At 46.3% G+C, this 26,723-nt stretch overlaps 1 protein-coding gene across 1 annotated transcript; it reads left to right on the top strand.

Annotated features, from left to right (window-relative positions):
• The first annotated feature begins 251 nt into the window (after window positions 1-251).
• kcnc4 (potassium voltage-gated channel, Shaw-related subfamily, member 4) lies at window positions 252-26,723 on the top strand. The gene is made up of 3 exons (XM_066703131.1): window positions 252-2,363; window positions 17,966-18,902; window positions 19,077-26,723. The coding sequence occupies exons 1-3, from the start codon at window positions 1,779-1,781 to the stop codon at window positions 19,307-19,309; spliced, it is 1,755 nt and encodes a 584-aa protein (XP_066559228.1). The 5' UTR covers window positions 252-1,778; the 3' UTR covers window positions 19,310-26,723.

The raw sequence follows: 26,723 nt of genomic DNA, 5'->3' as shown, positions 1-26,723 counted from the left end.
AGGCTGGAGGTGGTTGGTGGCGAATTGAACCTGGGAGCGTTGCGCACTGTGCATCGGCTCCATTCACCGGGCTGTGCAAACTGGAGGCGCAGTGGCGAGGGAGGGAGATGGGGAGACATCCAGAGTAGAGAGAGAGAGCGAGAGAGGGGAGGAGTGTGTGAGGGAGAGAGAGATTCAGTGCAGCACTAAGGAAGGTGTTATTTTGGGGAGGAAATAAAAAAGCAGGAAGGCGAGGGAGCTAATAAAAACAAGCAAACATTAACGAGGCACACAGTTGAGCATAGCTGTGCCCATAGCCTATAGGAGAAGAGTGAAGTGTGACCTACAGGAGAGAGAGAGTAGGAGGGGGAACGCTTCCTCAGTTCAGAACAACTATAAGACAAGGTCTTGCCTTGCAAACCGAAACGGGGAAACAGGAGTTAATTGGTTGGTGCTTTTGCACAAAATATCCCTTCGGAGCGCGTCATGTGTTCCTGGGAGGGGGAGATAGTTGGGGAGAAGCAACAGATCTTCCACTGAAAAACAATCTTGCGCCAATCTTTCCGTCTGTCTGTCTGTGTCACAGCTGTATTTTCCCAAAGATTAATTCTTAAGAGCTGCTCTTCTTGCAATACAACACCACCCGGATCCGTGAGCTACAGGTTACTCCTCCAGGATTTGACAGCAAGCAAATCTTCATCTGGGCAAATACAAAATAAAAAGAGAGCAGTGGCGTTGCCTTCTCGACCAACACGGATTGCATGACGGAGGGAGCCGAGACGCGCACGTAATCGACGGGGATTTGGAAGCGAGAACAAAATAATGATCTAAATAAACAACTGAACAAGAAATAAAATCATCACATTTTACGTAGAAGGTCTCTGAATGCCTACGTGTCGGGATCAGAGTCTGCACCGTTTGAGATCTGTATACATATTTGTGCATGCCATCTGTAAGTATATTTAGAGATTATATATATGTATATGTTTTGTACTGTAAAGATCTCGGAAACAGAAACACTGTGGATTGCAAAGTATTCGTGCACAAGGGGCGTCTATTGCGCGGAGCAGAAGTAACTTGAATCTCTGATACAGTTGGAGCGCGAATAAGGGATCTATTTGTACCATTCGGCCAAACCGAGTAAACACTGAATACCTTTGGATATTTCTATTTACTATTCCTTCAAAAACGGACGGCTTTATCTTGCAATTTCAACATCAAAACACATTGCATACGCATGTGACAGCGCTTGGCTGCTGGAGCACGTTGCGGTTCAGATGCCTGTTGCTGTCCAGCTTTCCCCATCACCCAAACTACAGCGGCTGTGTTTTTAAATCGGCCGACAGCAAGTCACCTGCTGCTGCCCGGGCTGGTTGGAGCCGTGGTTTTCATTTGAGGAAGGAAGCCTAAAGCCTCTAATCTCTTTTCTTCCACATTAGCAACATTGCAATTCTGACATCTTATTTTTGTATATAAAGTACATAGATATATTGAATTGAATTAATAATAATAATAATAATAATAATAATAATAATAATATCATCTCTTCTGCTCTGCCACCCTCCTCAGGATTAATAATCCACGTGGATTCTTTGGATTATAACCTGACCTTTTGCCACGGACTTGTTTTATTTGTTTCCAACTTTGCAGAAACTGAGGTCTGGTCATAAGTTTTAGATGCTTCAAAACGAGAGGCGAGAAAAAGAGCGAGAGTAAGAAAAGTGCGCAGAGGGCCATTCGACCAGACGCAGCAGAGCGGAACGGGCGTTTGTCAACGGGCAGCCGTTCCATCCAAATCTATGATCAGTTCGGTGTGCGTTTCATCCTACCGTGGGCGCAAGTCTGGCAACAAACCCCCGTCCAAAACATGCCTGAAGGAGGACACGGGCCGCGGCGAGGACTCGGACAAGATCGTGCTGAACGTGGGCGGCACGCGGCACGAGACCTATAGGAGCACGCTGCGCACGCTCCCCGCCACGCGCCTGGCCTGGCTGGCGGAGGAGGAGCCGCGCGCGCGGGCCGAGCTGTTCTTCGACCGGCACCCGGGCATCTTCGCCTACGTGCTCAACTACTACCGCACCGGCAAGCTGCACTGCCCGGCCGACGTGTGCGGCCCGCTGTTCGAGGAGGAGCTGGCCTTCTGGGGCATCGACGAGACGGACGTGGAGCCCTGCTGCTGGATGACCTACCGCCAGCACCGCGACGCCGAGGAGGCGCTGGACATCTTCGAGGCGCCCGACCCGGCCGACGACGACGACGACCGGGAGCTGCCCCGGCGCCTGGGCACCGACGACTGCCCGGACCGCTCTCGGGGCTGCTGGGAGGTGTGGCAGCCCAAGGTGTGGGCTCTGTTCGAAGACCCGTACTCGTCCGTCGCGGCGCGGGTAGGTCTGTCTCTCCGTCGTGCGGGGTCAGGTGTGGCAGCTGCTGCCGGTGGGCTTCCTGGAAACAGACCCACTGGACATGATCATCATTAGTAGTAGTTGTAGTCATGACTCACTGCAATGCATACATCAATTCATTACATTACAGCGACTACTATTAAGGAACAAAAGTCGTCTGCTTTGCTAAGCCTAGGGAAGCGGGAGTTATGTTTACCCGTTTCATGTGCAAATATCTCAGCCGTTTTCATATTTACAGCACACAGGCTGTCTCCGTATTGACGCAGCGAGCCCCATCGCTTTGTGCGCTCTTACAGGATGAATGAACAGCTCTGTTCCTGGCGGTGGAAACTTAATCGAGTTTATACACTGAACAGGCATCTGCTAACCCAGGACCAGCTTTTGAATGAATTATGCTCTTCATTGACAACTGCGGGGTTGGGTTTCATGACCGGCTCATCCGTAACAGGAGAAATGTCATTCTTGTGCACAATGCATTTCAGCTTATTGATGTTTGTGCACCTGCGTGTGCGACGGGCAATAGCAATTAGCATCAGTTTGTAGTGTCCGACAAATTGGGAACAATCATAATGACAATCGGGAAATTCCCTGGCGAGTGTTTAGGACTCAGAATAATGACTGTGTCCTCAGTGCTATGCTGGGAAAGGCACACGTTCAAATTAAAAAGGCAGGGCCTAGGATTTCGATCTAACAACGGGAGAGAAATGCAAATAAAGAGTGAAACTCCCGTCTGCCGGCCTGTAATTGGCAGGTTTGTGTACCTGTACCTGGAATCTCTCTGTAAATCATCAGGGATTGCACCAGACCTGCCTCCTCTCAAGCAGCACACAAATGCAATTAAAGAGGCAAGCTGTTCCATCACACGCAGGCTTAGGGGGATGGGAAAGTGATCTGAGCACTGGGAACTGTGGGCATTTACCCACAGCTGCAGAAAGTGATTTTTATTTGGCCAATAGAGTTCCATAGCACCGAGATGCAGAGAGAGAGAGCGAGAGAGAGCAACAGGGAGTGGGGCAGTGAGGTTGTGTGTGTGTGCAACTGTGGCGTTATCTCAGTGACTCGGGCAGGTCATGAGTGGGTGTGAAGGGCAAGGAGCGGCCACGGTGTGTGTGGGAGGTGGGATGGGTAAGGTTTGTGCACTAAGAGGTAGTAAATGGCCATATCATGGTTTTGGTCCCCCCCATGTACCATCCCTCAGCATAGGGAGCTGTGGGGCTCGTAGTCAAATGTGGAATCAGTCGGTATTTAAGAAACAAGTAGATGATTCGGTCAGAATAACACTTGGAGTTGCCGCAGCGCGCACGCTACTTGGGAGGCTGGTTCATAACACGGGGTTTTGCAGAGGAGACCTGTAATTTACAAGGCAAGGTTAAGTGGCGCTCTCAGCTACAGCGCTTTAATAAAATTAGAGGCTTGTGCCTAACCTGTATTCACGGATGTGTGGAAGTTAAGACATATTTCAACACAACGCCACGAGCCCCGTCTGGAGGTGCTTCATGGGAAACAGTCACATTTTAAGATAGAAGTAAAACAAAACAAACCGAAAGGATTTCATGCAGATATTCTGTTTGATATCACTCTTGTTTCTTTGAGAGGATTCTTGCAGCTGTGTCCTTTGGTGTAAAAGCTCTTAGGCTGCTTTTCATCATTCCCAGCTCTTGTTGAATAGCATCATAAGGCATGTTTAACGTTTAAGGCATGTTAATTACTACCTTCATGTTTTTGCTGCCCCTCACAGTGGCTGAGCAAATATCATTCGGTCTTGCGCAGCTCCCCGTGTCTCATGTTGTGCTTGCTGTCCGTGCAGCTTGACCTCGTGGTTCATATCTGAAGCACAGGGGGAAGCTGAGCAGAGGAGAGGCTTGTGTTTGAAGACGGATGATTCGTCATCTCGTGTCACCGGCACATGCGGCAGAGGGAGCTTCACAGCCTCCTTCTGTTGTGCCACACAAGCGCTGTGAAGAGAAGTGCTGCGCAGCCCACACAAACAAGACCCCGGCTGGCTGCTCAGCTGCGTCTCTGTTTTTGCTCACACATGGTACAGAGATAAAACAACCACAGAGGCCCTTCATTTCATCACATCGTGGTTGTGCTTTTGTCCCATTTCTTTCTGGTTGTGTGTGTTTACCTCTGCTTTAGTATTCTACCATGCTAATTCTCTGCAATGTTGTGCAGTCGCCCCTGGATGCTGCTGACGACCTTTTGCGGAAGTAAGCAAGCATCTCGCCGTGCTTTTACAGGGCACTTAGCGGGCGTCTGTGAAAGCATGGTGTTCATCAGCACATGATGCTCCCGCTGTAATGGACCCGAGAGGGCGTTTTGCTGACTTGCTGATGGATTCTTCCCGATCTCAGACGGCTGCTCAAGCATGTCGTCTTCCTGACAGACTTCTCCTGTCGCTGGTGCAGAAATGTCTTACTCTGCTCCTCGATGTGCGTGACACCGAGAGCACGAACATCCCTGGAGGATGCATTGTGTTTTCCCAGCTATCCTCTGCTCTGAGGGGACTCAGCCGTTGCAGGAGGGAGGGCTGTTATCAGACTGCCAATGCACAGGTTTTTGTTTGTCTTGTCCCCCCCGCCCCCCACTGGGGATGGCTCGTGGAGCTGCCCTTTCAACACGCGGGCTTCAGCCTGAAACCAATTCTTCATCCTCCAGCCGACAGAGCAAATACATCACAGTGCACATCGTGTTCCCAACGCAATTATTTTCTGGGCGTCTTAAAATAGTTTGTGCAACAAAGTCTGGAAGCGACTGGTCCATCTTGCCCATATCTATAACTGTTTCCTCTCCCACTGTAGGCCACTGAACGTGTGTTTCTACTGGTCAACTCAAAATAAGATGCAATTTTACAAGAGACTGAGAATTCTACAAGGTTTATCATTTTCTTTTGCCGGCTTGCATTTTATATGCAGACAAAGTGCTGCACTTGTTCCAAACTCCGCCTAGGAAAGGATCATGCATTTCAACAACATCCGTATCAACACTTTACAGGCAGTTTGGGACAGTAAACAAGTTTAATAAATAATGTTGTGTAAGCCGTCTTCAAAGCCCGGTGACTGATGTCTGATGAACATTTTATGACATGATTTTTGAACTGTTCTTCTGTTGGTTATGAACTCTTATACATTGATCGGAAGTGTCCATCAAACTGAACTGTTTTTCAGGAGGGTTGGGCAGATTTAAATGTTAATCCTGTTAATCCTGTTAATCCTTTTAATCCAGAGTCCTGTGAAAGGTGCAAGATCTGTTTCAGTAGGTCGAGAGACAATTGATAATGTTGAAGGGCCTGTCAGATAAGGCAGTTTGAGTCATTAATTAAGGAATTGTTTAAAATCTCTGCACATACTTATGAATTTAAAGTCTACAATTAATCAATCAATGCAATTAATCACCGCCATTTAATTATCAAAGGGAGACAATTACAGTGGCAACAGTTCTTTGGCACCAATATGTAAAACATTGTTTTGAGCAGTGTGCTTTCTGGCAAGAAGCAAGAGCAAAGAAGGAGGAAATAAAAGGATAGATTTTTTTTTTCTGGTTCAATCTGAAAAAACAAACAAACAAAACAACATATAGATCCAGGCACGCTTGAGCAGAACTCGCAGAAATCCCTGTCTTCTGCCAGATTTGGATTGTGTACTTCGGAGAGCTTTTAGCCCCAGACTGGCTTAGTGGTGATGCTGTTCAAAACGTGTCTTTTTAAATTTTAAATCGCATAAATTCTCCAGCAAAAAACAAAATGTTGCAAAATTGGACGAGGGATTTGAAAACAAGCGTGGAGTCTGCGACGTATGCACTTTGTGTAGTGTGTGCAGTCATCAGAGAGAAGGGCTGTGACAGCTATCCTAGGGCTGAACACCATACTATGGGTTTGATCATTTGGGTTTACCTCCAAGAGAAAGTATTGGAATGGATGAATGCGATAGAATGGCTTAAGGGGAAATTAACAGTTCAATAAAATGACCAATATCATCTTGAAACGCACTAATAACAATAATGAAATCAACCTTGTTCGATTGCCCTTTTAAACGGTGTTTAAAAGTCCAGCTATGTGTTTTCAGTTGGATTGTTTTCATTTCCCTGAGGAGGGGGGATAAGGTTGTTTACTTCAATGTGGGCTCCGGTCCAGACCTAATCAATCGCACACACCCCAGGCTGTGACTGTATCTTAAATGTTGACAGCCCCGACCCCTGCATCCGAACAAATACATGTGACCTGACCTTCACACTGGTTCTTTCCTGTTCTGCACCAGAGCACACAGTCCCTTTCCGGGGGGGCGGTCGTGTCCAACGAGGGGACGGCCCTGTGTGAGGCCGAGAGCACAGCGCCCCCCCTGACCCGCTGTGGTGTAGAGTCACTGAAAGTGGGAAGACCGACAACAAGGACCAGGGACCCAAAGCCACTTTTTGGCCTTTGGCGGCCGGAAGAGACAGCGAGAGAGAGTCATCTCTGCAGGGCATCCCAGAGGTGTTCTGTGTGAAATGGGCCATTTGTGCAGCCCTGTTCTCAGTGTCAGCTCTGCATCCTCGCGTCCCCGTTTTGACACCTGTACGACCCCTCACTATAAACAACTGTGCCCTGCCCTCGTAAACATGCCCATATTGCCCTTTAAACAATAATAATAACATAACTTGTTCAAACCAACAGCAGCAGGAAGAGGCTCGTGCTGTTGCTTTTGGCTGACATGAAGCCGTGGCTGCTTCTGTTTTTGCGGTGAAAGCATTCTTGAAATTCTTGGCATCCGAGTCCTGCACATATTCTGCACACATCTGAACTCTAATAGCGCTGATCGCAATATAGAAACGATACGCAGCTCTGTGGTAACTGCACTACATCAGGAGGCATCCTGCAGGAGTGCAGGAGTTGCAGGGGAACGGGAGTTGTGCTCAGTGGAAGACCCTCAGTTAATCGCGGATGTAAAGCATGTTTATTTATTGGGGTGCTCTGCCAATGGCCACAGCAAGACAGTGCGAGCTCTGTGTTTACTCCGATCTCCAAATACTGTGAGACGCCGATCCTCACCGAGTCTGGCTGCGTTCGCATTTTGTAAGGGGGGCGGAAAAGCGGCCATTCAGGGGTAGTGTGTCAGGGAGCGGCTGACAGATGTGAGCCCTCGGCTCCCGAGCAGCAGCTGGGCCAGCTCAGCACAATGCAGGCAGCACTGTGGCCCATTCTCCAGGGCCTCCCTAGCACCCATGTGAGATCCCTGATAGGATATCGGGTATTAAATACACCCTCTGCTAAGTAAAGTTTTAAATGTCTTCCTCTTCTTAGTGCTGCTTTCCTCTGCAGTCTCTGCGGTGCTTGAAAACTGTCTTCCGGACATATATTTGTGGGAGAGAGAGAAAATGGATCATGAATTAATTATAACCTGTAATTGGTGGGAGACTCAATGCAGATTCAACTGCCCTCCTAACAGAATGTAAATTAAGTCCTTATTTATAGTCCAGTTATTAACTGATATGTTTTTTTTGTTTTTTTTGCCATAATCGGGTTGCATAAAAACTAAATTGAACTGACATTATTGTAGGCCTACGATTAAAACTTCAATTAAAAACTACTTTCTGCTGTTCTTTTTCATGTCTGATACATTATTAGATTTCAGGAAGCCTAACCGAAAGGGTTTTAATCATCTATTGTTGTTTTTAGTTTTTTTAATCTGTCCAGTGCAGAATGCCATTGTGTCCAGATGCAGTCGATTTTCTAGTAACCGTTAAGGTCTGTGGTCTGCTAAGGGAAATGGAAACACACTGTTACATTTGATATCTCTACAGAGGAACCACAATTAGTCAAGCGTTTTATCATTTTGCTCTCGTAGTTGCAGAGAGAGACGCAGCTCTCACAGGCCCTCTCTGACACGAGTCTCCAACAAGGCAGATCAGTCTGCGATTTGTGTTGAGCACCGGTTTACCCATGCAGCGGGTGTGTGTTAAATTTGTTGGATGACTCATCCTTCAGTGTCTGGGCGGTTGAAGCATTTCTTCTGTCTTCCCACTGTGATGTGTGTCCTGTCCGTTGTCTTCTTTTGCTGAAGACGCAGCTGGAGCAAATGTCTGACCCGGTGCAATAAATAGCAGTGATGAATGTGGTGTAAAGCAATCACACTGTTGTCTTTTCTGTTTTCCCCAACACAGAAAGAGTGCCCTGATTGGGTGAAACCTGTTTATTTCCCTATACAAAAGTAATTTAATCTCCGGCTACCAGATGTGTGCAACCATTGATTTATATAGTTATTGTTCTGTTGTTTGCCATGGTACCATCTCTCCCCCCTGTTTGCGTGTGTGTGTGTGTGTGTGTGTCTTCACATTGTCTCTGTTCTTTAGCAGTGGAGGATTTACAGCAGCATTAATACATCAATAAACACAGAAAGAGTCACAGGAGCCGATGTCTCTCTCAGAGAAGACTGCCCTTTGGTTTTGCTGTGAGGCTGTTTTGTGGCATTAGGACAGATGTTAGATAATGCCGTGTAGCGCCACTCCCAGCGTCTCTGGTTTATCAGGCGGCTCAGTGCGTGTCTGTGGATCCAGTGGACTAACACTGCTGCCATTAGCTGAACTCAAGCCCAGCCCTGCAGTCAGAGGGAATGGGATACGAGAAGTCAAAGCAATTTCATGTATTACCCTTCAGAGTCACGGCCATCAGCTGGTAACGGCTGCCATAGTGTCACCTTGTTTGCCATCCCTGCACCACCCATGTTATAGACACACACTTGCATTTAGGGCTCGTCTTGTGAAGGCATGAGGAAGATCACTTTTATTATCTTCAACATGTGTCTCCATTATCACATTGTTTAAGGAAAAAAGCCAGACAGGAAGCAGGATGAGGTTAAATGTAATGAAAACAAAAGTGGCCTTGTACCTGACATGGGGTGGCGAGGGGTGTTTGGTACCTCCAGGGAAACTGCTCTTGGCGGGAGAGTGCCAGTGCCTGCTGTTCACTGACGTCACAAGTTAAAAGACATGACGCACTCGGCCGCCACATGACACAATCAAAACCTTGTCACGCGGCGCAGGGGGAGTATCCACCCTGAGCACTCCCATTGGTCCAGAGCTCAGCCAACCAGGATCTGCGTCCCTCACAGTTCTGCAATCTCCCCACACTCCCTGGTTTCGTGCAACTGCGTCGGCACATACATACTGGTGTCAGTGAGCAAGTAAATCATGGATCTCTTATTCATAAAAACCTAATTTAAACCCCCTCTCACATTTAATTTCCAGTAAGGGCTGACTGTTGCCCCAGCTGTATCTTGGCCAGTTCTGTTTTGAATTTCATTGTGGTTAGCAATTAATTAGTCTGCCAAGTGCTTTCAGTATTTTATGTCTTATATTGCTTTCCAAGGTTTTGCAACAAGCTAATTCTGTAGACGTTAATGATATTACACATGCAGATTAAGTGCTCTGTAACGACTCTGTATTTTAATGATAGCAATTTAAAAACTAGGCTATTCCTTGCACTGAACACTCCAGCTTTACGGTCATTACGAATGTATTTATATGTTTTCAAACTTTATTTTTCCCCTCCCCCTATCTTTGTGTTTTAGCCGAAGCCCTCTGAAGTCGGCAGGTTTTGGCACAGTGCTCTGTGACACTGAGTAATGAAACTTGCTGAGTGTCGCTGGAGACTTCCCTTCCTCAGTGTCTGAGTATTCACTCTCCGACAAGGAAGAGCTGTTAAGGTTCAGGTCATATTGCAACAGAGAAAACCATATGATGAACAATAATTGTTATAATAACTAAACAATACATGGCACACAAGTTTGAAGTGTTTCATTACGTATCAGTGACAGATCCCTAACTGTCTCTTTCATTGCAGCGAGAATTAGATTATGGTAGGTGTTGTTATATCATCTGCCCATGGTATATAAAACAAAGTAATACAGAGGTTTAGTTCACTCACTTTATTGCAGAGTATTTAGAAATGTTGTTAAACTCCTCTTTCTTACCCGATTGTTCCAGCCCAGCTCTTGTGGCAAGCCTACAGTCCGGACACTTAGCCATATACCACAGGTGCTAACTGGAGTGAGGTTGTTAGTGGAGTTCCACAGGGATCAGTACTAGGGCCTGAGCTTTTCCAGATCAGCAGGGACACACGCACCCGGGGACACAAATGGAAATTGGACTTCAAGGCATTCGAGACAGAAAACAGGAGACACTTCTTCACACAGAGAGGCGTCACAATCTGAACAAACTCCCCAGCGATGTGGCTGAAGAGACAATTTGGGAACATTCAAAAACAGACTGGATAGGATCCTTGATCAATCAGTTATTAATGAACACCAAATGAGCACGATGGGGTGAATGGCTTCCTCTCGTTTGTAAACTATGTTCTTATGTTCTTATAAAACTGTTTCTGAAGCTGTCATTTATTTGTCAGCTATAGCCACGTCATCATGCACACACACACATACACACACACACACACATACACACACACACACACAGACACACAGACACACAGACACACACACACACACACACACAGATACACACACAGACACAGACACAGACACAGATACACAGACACACACACACACACACACACAGACACACACACACACACACACAGACACACACACACACACACACCACGCATCTCTTCAGTAGGATTATCCAGACAAAGTAAGGATGAATAGAAAGAGATCCCAGATTCTCTGCTTTGTTCTGCGAGATTGCCATTATTGACAATCCTGCGTATTTTAATGCCTTTTCCAGCACTTAATCACAGAGGACTTGATTGGTGTGACTCAATGTGTCACATGTTTATACAGAAACACACAGGATAGTTTCTCCGTCTCTCCGATGGCTTGTTGGCTGTTTGTCTACTTTGCTGTAATGATAAAGCACATCTTATTGAATTTAGCAAGGTCAAGAGCTGACTCCATAATTGCCCAATTATTTCAGCTCCTTTTTTACATTCATCAGGAAGCTGTTTGTGTATTTCGGGGGCCATGTCTGTAGGGGGACGTGGCCAGGAGTAAGAGGGTAGGATAATACCTAGAGTATGTTTCTTGTTTCTCGTTTCTTTGCTTATGAGGACAATTTTGCTCGTCTCTCCAGAGGTAATTTGCACGACAATCTCGACTGATTTGAAGTTCAAGCGATGCTGCCTCCGTTTCCTTCAGCGGTTAATTATAAAACAATCATAATCACACCTGGCTGATTAGCTGAGAGGGGAGTAGGAGGGGTGCCTGGGGCGGGGAGGGTTGAGAAGGCTCTCGCGCTGTAGATGATGGCTTAGTGTTGTGTTAAACAGGTGTTCCTTCTCCACAGCTCACCGGCACACAACTGCTTATATTTAACAAGGGCGTGTAATATTTTCCAGCAGCCACACTCCTGCTGCCACACAATTAGCCGTTGACAGGTGCATGTTTTGCAGGTAAGGGCTGCTGCTGATATTGCTCTGCAGTTGCCCCCGGGAAGGGGCGTGGTATAACCGTGGTAAACAGGTCTGCTGTGGCCCAGTGCGGCCCGGTGAATTATTAATGTCCTCTGCCAGGGCTCTGTGAACGCGGGGAGGGTCCTCGTCTTCTCACAGGCTGGGAATCTTTTCCCCAGTCAGCCTGCAAGTTCTCTCTCCCTCTGTCTGTCTCTCTCTCTCACACTCTTGCATGCACACACACATATATACATCTACAGATAAATACATACACACACGGTGCTGCAGGTCCCACGGTGCTAGTGAATATCCTGGCAACACAAACACAAAAACTGTACAAGCTCAGAGTCCAGGAAGGGAGATCCCAGTGCCACACAGGTTGGGAACCTGCAGGATATCTTGTGGTCGAGTCCCCAGGCACAGGGAGCTGTTGGGGGAATGTGCTTGGGCCCCCCAGAGCCCCTGTCATTCTGGGTGGGCAGCCAGGGGAATGTGCTTGGGCTCTTTGCAGTGGGAGCCCCTGTCATTCTGCGTCACAGGCCGACAGAAGGAAAACGACCAGAGATTTAAAGCCAGGCTTCAGTTTTAAGGGCCCACGCGGCAGTCTGTGTTTATGTATGTGTTTAACTCGCCCCCCAGTTTCCATAGATGCGTCTGACAAATGACTTATTATTATTACTAAGAACGCAGCGAATTTGGTGTGAGAGATCCTGTGGTCTACGTCGCTGCTCTCGACCTTTCTAGTGGCAGCAGAATCCTTTGCACACCCAGACGTGCTGCCGTGAGATCCCTGTCTGCGCCTCGGACATGATGGGGTTAATGCCCCCACCTGGGCCCTGTCCCGTACACGTGTCATTCCCTCGGGCTCAGGAGAGAGACTGTGCAGATCTCCTCTCTGCAGAGACTCGCCGTAAACCAGTCTCCACTTACATAAAACAAAAGGGATAATGTGTGTGTGTGTGGGTGGGATTGGGGGTGTGTGTGTTATCCCCTCATCATCAGGTATTATGAAGCTAAACTGTTCAATTTGCTTGGCTGCACAATCCGTTTGCAATCAGGTGCCTTCAGTGGAATTCCTTTGCCTTCAGATATAAATAAATAACATGTAATCTTGTTTTATATGGCAGGGAGAGAGGAGGATTGTCATTATTTCGGTAACTGCGGTGATGCACACTGCCAAAGCAATTGAGTTAAACTCTTCAGATTCCCCAGGTGTTTTATTTTATTTTTTTCCCTGGCTGTCTGACTCAGTCTACCCCAGCTGACGGAAGAAGTTCAGCACAATGGGCAAAGCTTGGAAAACAATATTGGAAAAACTAAAAAATGCATAATATCCAGAAATCCTATTCTTAGTTCTAACCTTCCCCCTTTGAACCCTCGTTATGTGTCAAGGGGAGATTGTATTAAAGTTAATTGGAAATATGAGAAAATATATATCTGTCTATGTATTTCTCTTTATCACATTACACTACTATATGAAAAGATATAAGCATAATTCTTATAGTAATGTATACATATCTCAATATTTTGTGTTGCATCTTCGGTTCTGACACAATTTGTACACCAAAGATTCCCAGTTCACACTTGTATTTATTAATTATGAATAAAACTTTATAAATAACACAGTTCCCATAGAATCAGAGAGGGAGGAGCTAAAGTTAAACTGATGCAACCGCATTTTTTCAAAATCAGTTCTTTTTATTTTATTTGTTTAGAGGAACCAATCTTAGAAACCTAGGAATGCATGATTGACTGTGAGGGACTGACTCAACGAATAAATAACCCGAAACAAATGATCAAAAATAGATACAGTTTGCTGACTGTTCGTTAACACTACGCCCCTAATTGGCTGTCATTGATTATAAATTGGCCTTTATTTAAAATGACAATCCAGAGACAGACCATTCACTTCACAGCAGTGAAATTTCCAGTACTATTCACATCTCTGTGTGTTTTTCTAGGTTTTATGACTGTATGAAGGTTCTGGTTGAAGTGTAACATTTAACTTCACTCCTGCCCCCACTGTGAGGTAACCCAATGGCCGCTGGTCTTTTTTTAGGCCACTCCGCATGGTCCCTACAGGTATTTCACCTGAAACTCAACCACATCTTCTGTGGTCTCATCCTGGGGATAGAAGCCATTATCAGAAGTGCAACACATGGAAATTGTTTCTGAATCCCCCCCCAGGACCTCCCAGCGAAGTCACACATTTTGAGCCAGAGCTCCCTGTCACTCTCAGTGTTTATCGGCAGGAACAGACATCTTAGGCCTCCAATAAAGGCACTTGAAAGACATCTTCCTGTTTTTTTTTAGTTGCATTGTCTGCTCCTGTTGTCTTCTGTTCCTTCTCCTCCTTCTCCACGAAAAACATGTGGTCCTTAATTGGTTAATTGAACCAAGGAATGCTTGATTAAACCGCCCGACACTCAGTGGCACAGTTGTGCTGAGAGGGGAGCACAAACACCAAGCCTATCTGGAGCCTGAAACTGGAGCCAATGAATCGGCTGTGTTCTGTATTTATTTAGTCGAAAAGCATCAACAAGACTGGATTTAATTAGAAGATTTCTCGTTAGGCGAGTTGTTCCTGTCATTTGCAGTTGTCGTTGCATCTTGTTCGTTTCTTGTTGCACATCCTGCCAGGCAGCTGTGAGCACCGCTCTGTTCTGCTCAGATGCCTGGTTGCTTAATTTCTGCTCTCCAGTCGACACGTAATTATTTTCTGCACGGGCGTCACACAGCCGGCAGAGGTGATATAATGTGGCTCGGCACATCGGCATTGAAACACAGGAGGACTGATGGGGGTGGGGAGGTCGGAGACACAGCGCCGCGCTGCGCTGCTCTGCTGTCTCGGGTGGAGGAGCTGTTTTTGCTGGAACAGTTGCTCGGGTGTCAAATGCAGAGGGAACGACAGGGAAGCAGTCAAAAGGTCTAGGAGAAGAAATGCAATAAATAAAGGAAACAATCACAGAAAATATGATATATATATATATATATATATATATATATATATATATATATATATACAGTATATTAAATAATGATGTACTGTTTATATTTTTGTTGTGTTTCTTTAAGGTTGCTTTAGGAAGGTGAGATCCTGAGGAACCAGACTGGCTATAGCGGAGGACAGGAGATACTGAGTTAGTGGAGGCGATGCCAGAAGTGTATTTACATTTCTCACAGTAATAGTTTATTTTATCCACTTCTCTCCGAGCACCATCGACTTTTTGTCCCCCTCCTTTTCACAAAGCTAATGTTTTAACAGTCACGCAGTATCATTATAATGTTTTCTTTAATAAAATGATGTGCATTTGTTTTCTGTTGCCTTGGGCAGTAAATTGAAAAACACTCATGATAGTTTAAATTAGTGCAGCCTCACAATTGAACTGCAAGAGGCTTCAGACATTTTAAACGTGGTGTAGCCGAGGTCTGTGCTAATCTGGGCAACACTCAGGAGTACTTGTGTATTTCATGGGTGAAAGACACACAAAAGCAACAATGAATTATTCAGCAGGTCTGCAGACAGTTTATATCCGTTGCTGTTGCAGGGTGTCATGAACGGAGCAGTTTGTGCCGCTGCTCTGGTGGTGTTTTCAAATTAATTTCTGTCTGGCACAGGAACAGCGCTGTGGTTCGTTTTGAAAGCTGTCTTCTGACCCGTGTTCTTTCTGGAGTGCGATTCCCAAACTAAATCGGCCCAAACCGAGGTCAGTAGTTTGAACCCTGTGTCTAGAATGTGCTGGACATATATGGCAATGTGCACCAAAGAGCGCGCACGGACACACAGCTCGAGGCAGTGAGGCACTGGGCCCCAGTTCAATGCTTCTCAAGCCTTCGGAGGAAGAGTAAAGGAAATCATTGCTGTTTTTCTGCCTCATTTACTGTTGGCTGCAAGCTGGACTTATCTGACTGGCTGATTAATGGATTGTTAATTTATCCTCGGAGAACAACTTACCATCTCACTCCCGCTCTCTCCTTTTGACAATCTCTCCCTCTTTTTCTCTCCTGTCTCTCTCTCTCCCTCCTTCTGTCTCTCTCTCTCGCTCTCTCTCTCTCTCCCACCCCCCTCTCTCTGTCATTATGTCTCTCTCTCTTTCTCTGCCACCTTCCCAGACTGATCGAATAACTAAATAAATAGATGGATAAATAAATAAAGCAATCAAGCTGTCATGCGACTGTGTGCGACTTTGACAGGGGGATTTGTTCCGACTCGCAGAACTTCTGAAGGCCTCGAGTCTGACAGGAAGAATTAGCCCAGTGTTTCCCTGACCTTTTCAAACCCAAGTCAAACATACCTAATTTAAACTGTGTGGTGACCAACCCGTCCTACCTGCCCACACCCATTGTGAGATTAAAAACAGAATTAACACTGGGTGAGAAACCAGAGCTGTTCCTGTTCTTCAGAGTTGTGTCATTCTGGAACTTATGTATTATTTATTGTATGACTTCATATCATTGTCAATGTTTTACAATAAGTACTTTTTAATTAAAGACTGGTGATTCAATTATGTAATACAGGAGATAATAGAGTACGCTATATTTTTGGCCCTGCTACGTAGTATCATGGTTCAGAATAAAGATTCTAAATATTGTTTAATAATGGCCTCATTATACACTCACCTAAAGGATTATTAGGAACACCTGTTCAATTTCTCATTAATGCAATTATCTAACCAACCAATCACATGGCAGTTGCTTCAATGCATTTAGGGGTGTGGTCCTGGTCAAGACAATCTCCTGAACTCCAAACTGAATGTCTGAATGGGAAAGAAAGGTGATTTAAGCAATTTTGAGCGTGGCATGGTTGTTGGTGCCAGACGGGCCGGTCTGAGTATTTCACAATCTGCTCAGTTACTGGGATTTTCACGCACAACCATTTCTAGGGTTTACAAAGAATGGTGTGAAAAGGGAAAAACATCCAGTATGCGGCAGTCCTGTGGGCGAAAATGCCTTGTTGATGCTAGAGGTCAGAGGAGAATGGACCGACTGATTCAAGCTGATAGAAGAGCAACTTTGACTGAAATAACCACTCGTTACAACCGAGGTATGCAGCAAAGCATTTGTGAAGCCACAACACGTACAACCTTGAGGCGGATGGGCTACAACAGCAGAAGACCCAACCGGGTACCACTCATCTCCACTACAAATAGGAAAAAGAGGCTACAATTTGCACAAGCTCACCAAAATTGGACAGTTGAAGACTGGAAAAATGTTGCCTGGTCTGATGAGTCTCGATTTCTGTTGAGACATTCAGATGGTAGAGTCAGAATTTGGCGTAAACAGAATCAGAACATGGATCCATCATGCCTTGTTACCACTGTGCAGGCTGGTGGTGGTGGTGTAATGGTGTGGGGGATGTTTTCTTGGCACACTTTAGGCCCCTTAGTGCCAATTGGGCATCGTTTAAATGCCACGGCCTACCTGAGCATTGTTTCTGACCATGTCCATCCCTTTATGACCACCATGTACCCATCCTCTGATGGCTACTTCCAGCAGGATAATGCACCATGTCACAAAGGTCGAATCATTTCAAATTGGTTTCTTGAACATGACAATGAGTTCACTGTACTAAACTGGCCCCCACAGTCACCAGATCTCAACCCAATAGAGCATCTTTGGGATGTGGTGGAACGGGAGCTTCGTGCCCTGGATGTGCATCCCACAAATCTCCATCAACTGCAAGATGCTATCCTATCAATATGGGCCAACATTTCTAAAGAATGCTTTCAGCACCTTGTTGAATCAATGCCACGTAGAATTAAGGCAGTTCTGAAGGCGAAAGGGGGTCAAACACAGTATTAGTATGGTGTTCCTAATAATCCTTTAGGTGAGTGTATATCTCATGGTAAAGTTAATATCTGGATGTTTAAAAATCATAATTGAAAAAACGGTATTTGAATGCTACGTTTTGATTAATTTTTTTGGTTGTAATTTAGCAAAGTTTTCCCTTTAAACAAAGAAACAGGTTTAGGCGTTCATGCATACTGAATCAACTGAATTGAGTGTAGGTTCATATGGGGCTAGCATGATATTGTGCTGTGGGCCAGGGTTGAGGTTCAGGCCGTTGTTTGGCGAGAAAACAGGGCAGGAATCTTACGGATGTCATAAATATTCAAAATATCCTTCAGGTTATCCTCCCCCATCCCTCCCAATTGCCCTGCTGTGACTGCCTCCCGCTGACGCTGTCCTCGCCCGTGTCTTGCAGGTCATCGCGTTCGTGTCCCTGTTCTTCATCCTGGTGTCCATCACGACCTTCTGCCTGGAGACGCACGAGGCCTTCAACATTCTGCAGAACCGCACGGAGACGGTGAAGGTGAATAACGTCACCCGCAGCATTCTGGCACAGGAGGTGGTGACCAAGCCGGTGCTGACCCTGGTGGAGGGTGTGTGCGTGGTGTGGTTCACTTTCGAGTTCCTGGTGCGCGTCGTCTGCTGCCCAGACAAGCTGCTGTTCGTCAAGAACCTGCTGAACATCATCGACTTCGTGGCCATCCTGCCTTTCTACCTGGAGGTGGGGCTGAGCGGCCTGTCTTCTAAAGCAGCCCGGGACGTGCTGGGCTTCCTGCGCGTGGTGCGCTTCGTGCGGATCCTCAGGATCTTCAAGCTGACACGACACTTCGTGGGCCTGCGGGTGCTGGGCCACACGCTGCGGGCCAGTGTCAACGAATTTCTTCTGTTGATCATCTTCCTGGCGCTGGGTGTGCTCATCTTTGCCACCATGATCTACTACGCCGAGCGCATCGGGGCGGACGCCAACGACCCCACGGCCAGCGAGCACACCCACTTCAAGAACATCCCCATCAGCTTCTGGTGGGCTGTGGTGACCATGACGACGCTGGGCTATGGGGACATGTACCCCCAGACGTGGTCAGGCATGGTGGTGGGCGCCCTCTGCGCCCTGGCCGGGGTCCTGACCATCGCCATGCCTGTGCCCGTCATCGTCAACAACTTTGGCATGTACTACTCCCTGGCTATGGCCAAGCAGAAGCTCCCCAAGAAGAAGAAGAAGCACAACCCCATCCCCAGCAACCAGATAGACTCTCCCACCCTCGTCAAGTCCGAGTGCAACTCCCCCCGGGGCAGCACCCAGAGTGACACCTGTCCGCTGGCAACGGAGGAGGGCATGGGGAGAAATCGTCTAGGTAAGGCCCGCCAGACCTTATCCACACCTCCCTGGCACATCCCTTTCTCTTAAGAGTGCATGGAGCCCCACACCCTTCACAAACACTCACTCACAAACTCCCACCAACACACACTCACAGATCCCCACGGACTCTCTCACACACAACTGACGCGGCCCTCTTGGTTCCCAACAGACTCGAAGCAGAACGGTGATGCCAGCGTGGTCATGTCGGACGAGGACTGCGCCAGCCTGACCCTGTCGCCCGACAACAAGTGGCCAATGAGACGCTCCAGCACTCGGGAGAAGAACAAGAAGGAGGCCACCTGCTTCCTGCTGACCGCCGGGGAGTTCTCGTGCGCGGCCGACGGCGGCATCCGCACAGGTACGGGCACCTGGGAGAGGAACGGCAAGGAGAACTTCCTGTAGCCCCCCGCGCATCCTTACAAGGGAGGCGTGTCCATTTCAGTCTCCCCACCTGTCATGCGGCCCCCGACCGGTGCTCCACCGTCTCCGCCCTGCTTGTGTGCAAGGGGAAGTTTTTTTTGTCGTTTGTCTCTTTGTGCAGAAGCAGAGATGAAGCCGAGGGACTCCAGGACCCTCTGCTCACACATCCGCTCTCCACGCCGCCACATCCCTCTCTCTTCTTCTTTCTGTTTCCCCTTTCCTCTTCATCTTCTGCTTCATCATCATCGCCGTCTTCCTCGCCAGGAGGTTGTTGCCCCGTGGTCATGCCTCCTCATTTCCAGGCCCACAGGGAAACATGCTGCATTAGTCTTGCAGAGGACAAACTGGGTAATCCGCAGTAATGGACTGTAAGGTATACTTCAAATTGAAATTGATATAGACATGTATAGATCTCTCTGTATAAACAACCCCTGTTTAGGAGCCGTTCAGGTTGTCTGCATCATAATTCCTCCTGCTTCGCTCACATTCATCGCTCATGTAAGATTTGACTATTTTCTTAAGCATTTTTTGTGTTTTTAAATTGCGGTCACTTTATCAGACACTGCATTTTTATTTTTGTATTGATATACTTCTATATTTTTTACATTCCAAGCTACAGGTGTCCTATGGATAACCTTATGGTAAAATGTAGCCAGGCGAGCTTTTGAGCATCACTGATTTGCAGCTATAACCGGACTGTGCTCTCGCAAAAAAACAAACAAACAGCGGACCGATATCCGCCCAAACTCCCAAAGAGGCAGAACTGACCCATTAGCACTCACAGGGTAATAGGATTTTATTTAATCTCTTCTGAACTGACTGCAGCTTCCTTACATCCGACTAGGCGACTCTGTAACATAGGCCTTTTTGCCCAGAGGCTGTTTTGAAGGTTTATGGGAGCCTTGAAGTTTCTGGCGCTCAATTGAAGTATTATTACTGTCTTTGTTTTTCTACTGCTTATTGTTAGGGGAGAGATGATCCTTAGGAATGTTTCTCAAATGGAATAAATGTCTGGATCTGCTGTACTTTGACGTCAGGCATTCAGAGTGGAACCGCGATAGGATTTTGGTCGCTGTCTGTTATGCCTTTGAATACCGATGAAAGTGTTATTTTGGTAAACAAACAAGCAGAGTTGTTGTTTTATTTATTATTTTTAACCAAAGGAATTTAGAAAGGCCAGAATGATCCGTCTGTATTCAAGGGTTACGGGGGCTGGTTTTATTGCTATAGAAGTTAACAACCCATACAACTAATAACCTATAAGGCATCGAAGGAAATATATATTCTCTCTGTCATGGTCTGTGATAAGAACACCATAAAGCGACCACCCACTTTAAACTCTAATGATAAAAAGCAATTGAGGCTGAAGTGTTTTCTACTGTGACGCTTAAAATTTTTTTTTTTTATTATATTTGTTGGGGGGGTAAAAATAATTAAAATAATTAAAATAAAATATAGAGTATAGGTATTCTGATGTCAAAACACAAGGTTTTGAAAAGCTCCGTTTCAGCTCTGCGTTCTGTCCATGAATTTACTCCCGCTTCGGTTCCGGCCCGGTTTACGGAGGGAGTGGATTTCTGAGCCCACCCTCCTCATCCTGATCGGAGCGAGCCGCGTGTCGGGGGGTTGTGTGAGTGCTTGTTGTTTGGGAGCAGGCTTCAGTCAAAACTCATTAGCGAGATAACATTGAGACAAACAAGGCGATAAGAGTATCTCAGTCAGTGCCTCCCCGGGGGGGCGATCCTGCTGTTTTTGAACTGAAGGCCACAGCCTGATTTTATTTCACTCACAGCTAGTGGGGCGTCCATGCCGTTGGCTCATTAGTGTTAAACACACTACAACACACACACACACATCAATAATAATAATTAATAGTCCTATGATGCTTGCCTCTGGTTTGGATATTTCTGCTCTTTTTCCTGCTATCCCTGTGATGGCTCGCCCCCCCCCCACCCCCGGATCCGTAGTGAGGCAGTCAGCACGGACGCATCTACCTCAGCTGTACTGTGTGGCCAGCAGGTGGGTGGATGACAAGGCTATGGGCTTGTGACCATTGATTGGCTCCATTGTGGCTCCACTGCTGCCTTGACGAACCTCCCCGCCCCCGGCGAGGACGGCAGTCTCTCTCCGCCGCACCTGCTCGGCTGAAAGAACCCGGGAACACGCCAAGAGTGTCACAGAAACGTATGCCGTTTTCCCTGCCATCTCCGTGAGGGGCCCGACGCACCTGCCGATAGTAAATGAAAACCCCAGGGCTTGGCAAGGTCCAGTGAAGCAGCAAGAACAGCCTCTGTCAAATTTAAAGCCACCATCAAGTGCAGGGGGGTGGGGGGGAGGTCGAACATTTAGATTGAATCCAGGATTTAGTGCCATTACGTAAATGCACAACAGCCGCTCAACAGCACACGTTGCTCCTCTTTGTGTTCTGTTGTTTGGTTCCTTCACAATGGAAGACACGAAAGCAGCCTGGACTCAACGTGTTAAATATTTCCGAGAAAGAGGGGAAAAAAGAAAATGAAAAAAGGCATGTAATACCATATTGCCCCAGGGGACAGAATGTCCAGCCATGTTTAGTTTTTGGCACGTGGAGTCCGACTAACGGGAAAGAAAGCGACGCAAAGCTCCAGGAATACGTCGGAGCTCCACGCTGGGGGCTGATACAGCTGGGCATGCAGAGGTCATGGAATACATTACTGTTTTTTATTATAATTATCATCTCTATGCATCTCTTTATTCGAATAGCTGCGTGCCCTCGCACCCGATGACTTTTCACAACAACACATTTCACAACTTCTGTTAAAGGGAGAAACACAAATCAAAATAGAAACAGAACAGCTGAATGTCATAAACACAAGATGATGCCAGAGAGAGGAAAATATGCTACATAGAGGCATTCAAATTGACAGGAGCTGTTCATCAGAAATACAAAGTAGTGTGGAGATCAATGTTGCGAATCCATGTGAATCGTCGTCTAACACGGGACGTGTTGCACGCTGCCACGCCTACCTACCTATTTGACCATCGTGTCACAGCCAAAGAAGGCTTTCCCTTTCGTTGTCAAATTCCATACGTTTACAAACCCTCAGCTCTGACTGTGTTCTTCTGCCGCCCACCCGCCCGCCCAGTCCAGGCTCTTGTCTGGCACTGACCGTCAGCCTCTGGGTGGGCTGTGTGCACTCGTGTTGCGCAGGGACGCCGTGCACGGGACAGGGGATCTGATCACAAGGCTGCGGCTGACATTCTGCCCGGCCTCTCGCCTCACAGTTGCCATGGTTCCTGTAATCGCGTAGTGTCGGCCTGTCAGGGACGAGTCTGAAGAAGACGGGAGACGCAGGACTCTGAAGGACACAGAGACGAACCCAGAGTGGCCTGCGGGCAGCTGCCAGGACGCGCAATTATTATTATTATTATCATCATCATCATCATCATCATCATCATCATCATTATTATTATTACATTGGATTAAATAAATAGAATTTTAAGAGACCTATCTGTGAGCCGCTTCTGCACTTCGAGCATCTTCCCCAATAAAATAAAATAAATACATTGATAAATGAAGTACAATATGCTATTTAATGTGACAGCCACAGCTACAACATCTCCATAAGAACCCCTCCACCCATCCCTGAGTGTATCCTTAACTGTAGACCGAAGTAAGTGCTGCAATTATCTGCTAACCGCGCACTAATTACCTTATGATTACTGGGCAATTATGCTGCAAGTTACTCTCACACACAGACACACAACACTGCTCACTCACACACTAACACACACATACAAGAAGAAGGGAAAGATGACCAGGCTGTGCTTTTGTTCCCAAGTGACACTTCTGGTTGCTGACTCTTAATGGGCTCCATTAGCAGCATCCCAGGTTCTCCTCGACTCCCAGGCCTCTGCAGTTTACATCCCCCTCCAGGTCTCGCGTCTGTGCTATGTCTGCAGACGTCAGCCCAATGCTCAGCTGTTCAGAGCTAAAGGCCACTGTGTTGCGTTGTTATTAGGTGCAACCAAAGAGAAAAAGGTCTTGTGTATTGGAGTAAAATTAAGAAAGAAACTGAAACTGAAAAATGACGATACATCGAGCACACCCACAGTGTTGTGACATTGAGAGCTGCAGTCGAGTCGAGGTGAGAGCTGAAAATCACTTGTTTTCAGTCCAGGTGAGCATTCGTTTGGTCAGGAGTCAAGCTTGAAGGAACAGGGCAATCACTTCCATTCAGGGAGAGAAAAACAATATATAATTTCTTTGAATTAAAAATAAACACCCTGGAAATCAATTGCAGTGGTGAGGGCTGTTCTCCAATTCACAACCACACTCATTGATCACTGAAAGCCATGCAGTCTGCCCACCCTGGGGACTTCTGCCATGTCGAGTGCCCGGCTTTGTATCATACTTCTTGTCCGTCTAACGCCTCATTATCGTGGCAGTGTATTCCCAATTGATCCATGTGTGAATTACACTTTGCTGACACCTCAGTGCCCTGTGCATTGGCCCTGAGCTCTGATGTTGATCACCGTTATACGCCCTGAAACCCTCCCTTAGTCTGTAATGCTAATCATTAACCCAGACCCCTGACCCCTCGCCCGGACTGTTCCACAGGTGAGCAACATCAGATCTCGGAGGAAGAGCACGAGATATTCTACGGTTAGAATATCCCTTTTGTGATGTAGAAACTATTTCGTTCACCCTTCTTGTACAGCTTGACCCCCGTCTGTGCTTTGTTGTGTAGCGGTGCAGCGTGGTGCCAAAGTGCTCCAATGCTTAGTGCCGGTGAGCTAGTAATCCTGACGAGAGACAATCTGTTGACAAACACCGACTGACCAATTTATTTGATATGAGTCACGGTCAAAAGCTGCAAAACAGTGACGGTGAAAGGCAGTTTAAAGAGTCCATGAAAACTCATTACACGACTTCGCACGCGTCCCTTTTCTCTTCCTCTGTTTGGTCTCCTCACTTCCAACACACATCGTTTGCCTCGGCCACGAAGATCCTGTCAGTAGGCAGCAGTGTTGCAGCTCTGCCTCTGAAGACCCCATCGAGGGAGGGATCTCAGGGTCTTTCTTGAGCTCTTACTGTCCAACAGCCAGACTTCTTTCATTTAGATTTTTTTCTTTAACCCCTCCTCCTCCACCACCTCTGTTTCAAACGCAGAGAGCTGGAGAGACTCCCTCACTTCTGTCAATAATGCTCGAGCAGATATTTAATGGTGTCTGCAGGCACAATGCATTGTGAGACTGGGTCTGCTCGTGATCCACATTTCCCTGTAGCGGGGCGTCTCCAAACATGGTCCCTTTCCTGCAACAAGGGGACCCTGCCTTCCCTTGTCACGGGACGTTCCTGTACCGCCTGCTTGTGGTGTATATGCTTCTGATGACATCATTATGTACACGTCTGTCTGTTCTCCCATGTCCTGCATGTGTTGCATGATATGACACTGTATAATATGTATTCCTTTACATGCCTTCGATTGTTTTGTTTTGTTCAATAGTTTTTGTCGTTTTGTTTGATTTGTCTAATGCTCTATCCGTTCCATCTGACAATGCGCCAGATGTTTTGTACTGAGTTGCTGTCTTGGTTTCTTTTTCACTTGAGTTTGTTTTGCATTAATGTTTCATTTTTTTATTTTTTATTTTTTTCTGAATATGATTAATTTAAGCATTTTAACGTTTTAGAAATGATTTTAGAATTGGATTTTAAAATTTTTAATCAAAAGTATTACAATTTTGTATGTTTTAATTTGTAATGTAAAATACTTTAAACGATAAAATAGTATAATATGTATCACAACGGGAAAAAAAAAATCACATATTTCTTCAGTGTAATTAATATTTAGGCCACATCTAACTAGGTGTATTATATTGAAGTAACTCTTTTAACATTGTTAACGTTGTTGTTAACATTTTCTCATGAGTTAAAGTTACTCGGCAATAGGTTTTGAAAAGACAGACTGCTGCAGAGACGACGCCATGCATTTATGGTGCAAAGTTGCTGTTTCAGGTGTTTAATGGACAATCTCAACTGGTAATTCATTATATTTCATTTTATTATTAATCTTTTTTTTTTAAGAAAAAACAAAACACAAAAACAATGTGAAGTTGGTATTTCAGTTCAAGACGGCCTCTCATCTGTAACACGTAATTAATGTATCCTAGAATACAATGGGAATATGTGTTTGAATATTACAGTGTAACCTTGTGACTGTAAACTAGACTCGGCTCTCGTCCTCTGTTCTCACAGCCAAGAGGGAATCTGGGTGGCTGAATGGCTTGGTTTGGGTTAAAACACAACAGTATTTTTATTTTTATTTGTGCATCAGCGTCACAGCACACTTGCACCTCTGCGTCAGTCGGACATGCTTCTTCAGATCTCAGACTGTTTTTTTCCATGCAACAGGAAACACAATCGGTCCAAAGCCCCAAGAGATTTCTGATTCTGACATGAGTCCTGCGCTAGTTTTCTGACGTGGCGTAGTGACTTCACCCGAGCCCTTCACTGACTTGCTTTTCATCATTATTTCTATGATATATTTCTTAGCAGGCGCCCTTATCCGGGGAGACTTACAATTGTCACAGTAGGGCACATTATCTGCACATTCAATTACCCATTGATACAGCAGGGTTCCTGATTTGCTTTAACGACACGGCAACTGGACTCACAATCAATACTCGTTTATTCAATCCTCAATCACTCACAATGCGGCCAAGTGCTGAGGATGGGCTGATAGAAGAACGTGTTTCATTTGAAGGCCAGGAGGGCGTAGCGCGGGGCGGGACTGAGTGGAGAACAGACCAGGAAACGGCAGCCACTGGGACTGGGGAGGCCGATTCTGGGGATCATTGAAAAGTGGGACTCCAGGATCTTTAAGCTATTGCAGCTGCCAAACGAGCACAAGGAGTCTAATGGCCTCATCTGGTCTTGAAACCTGCCTGTCTGGTTATGTTCGGAAGTCTGAGGAGGCAACACACGCACACGCACGCACAGTCTCGATTCTGCAAAGCACAGCACACACATCACATCCCAAAAAAATATCTCTTACCTCTTGTTTGTTTTGTAAATGCATCATTATTATTGTTATGCTTTATTTTTGTCTACTTTGTTTTGCTGTTGTGTTTTAAGAAATGAAAGCAGGAGGGCAGCGAGTGCCTCCTCGGCCACTGATGCTGCCGATACGAGACACAGACTGGGGGGGGAGGTGTAGAGAAGCGACTGGGGCTGCCGTTCCCTGTGTCCTTCTCTGTACCGGGACCTGTGTCTGCTGCTACTGCGGTTGGGCTCTTCTGAAGCTGTCACATATCAAGTGTCTAAGGCAATACATCAATATCTTGTATCCTGTAGGCATGTATTTCTATGCATCTCTGCTGGAATACCAATAAAAAAAAAAGTTTTCCAACTTAA

Source organism: Amia ocellicauda, chromosome 5, assembly GCF_036373705.1.
Source record: "Amia ocellicauda isolate fAmiCal2 chromosome 5, fAmiCal2.hap1, whole genome shotgun sequence".
Taxonomy (NCBI): Eukaryota; Metazoa; Chordata; class Actinopteri; order Amiiformes; family Amiidae; genus Amia; species Amia ocellicauda.
The sequence above is the reverse complement of the archived record's forward strand: the minus strand, read 5'-3'. Positions and strand labels throughout refer to the sequence as shown.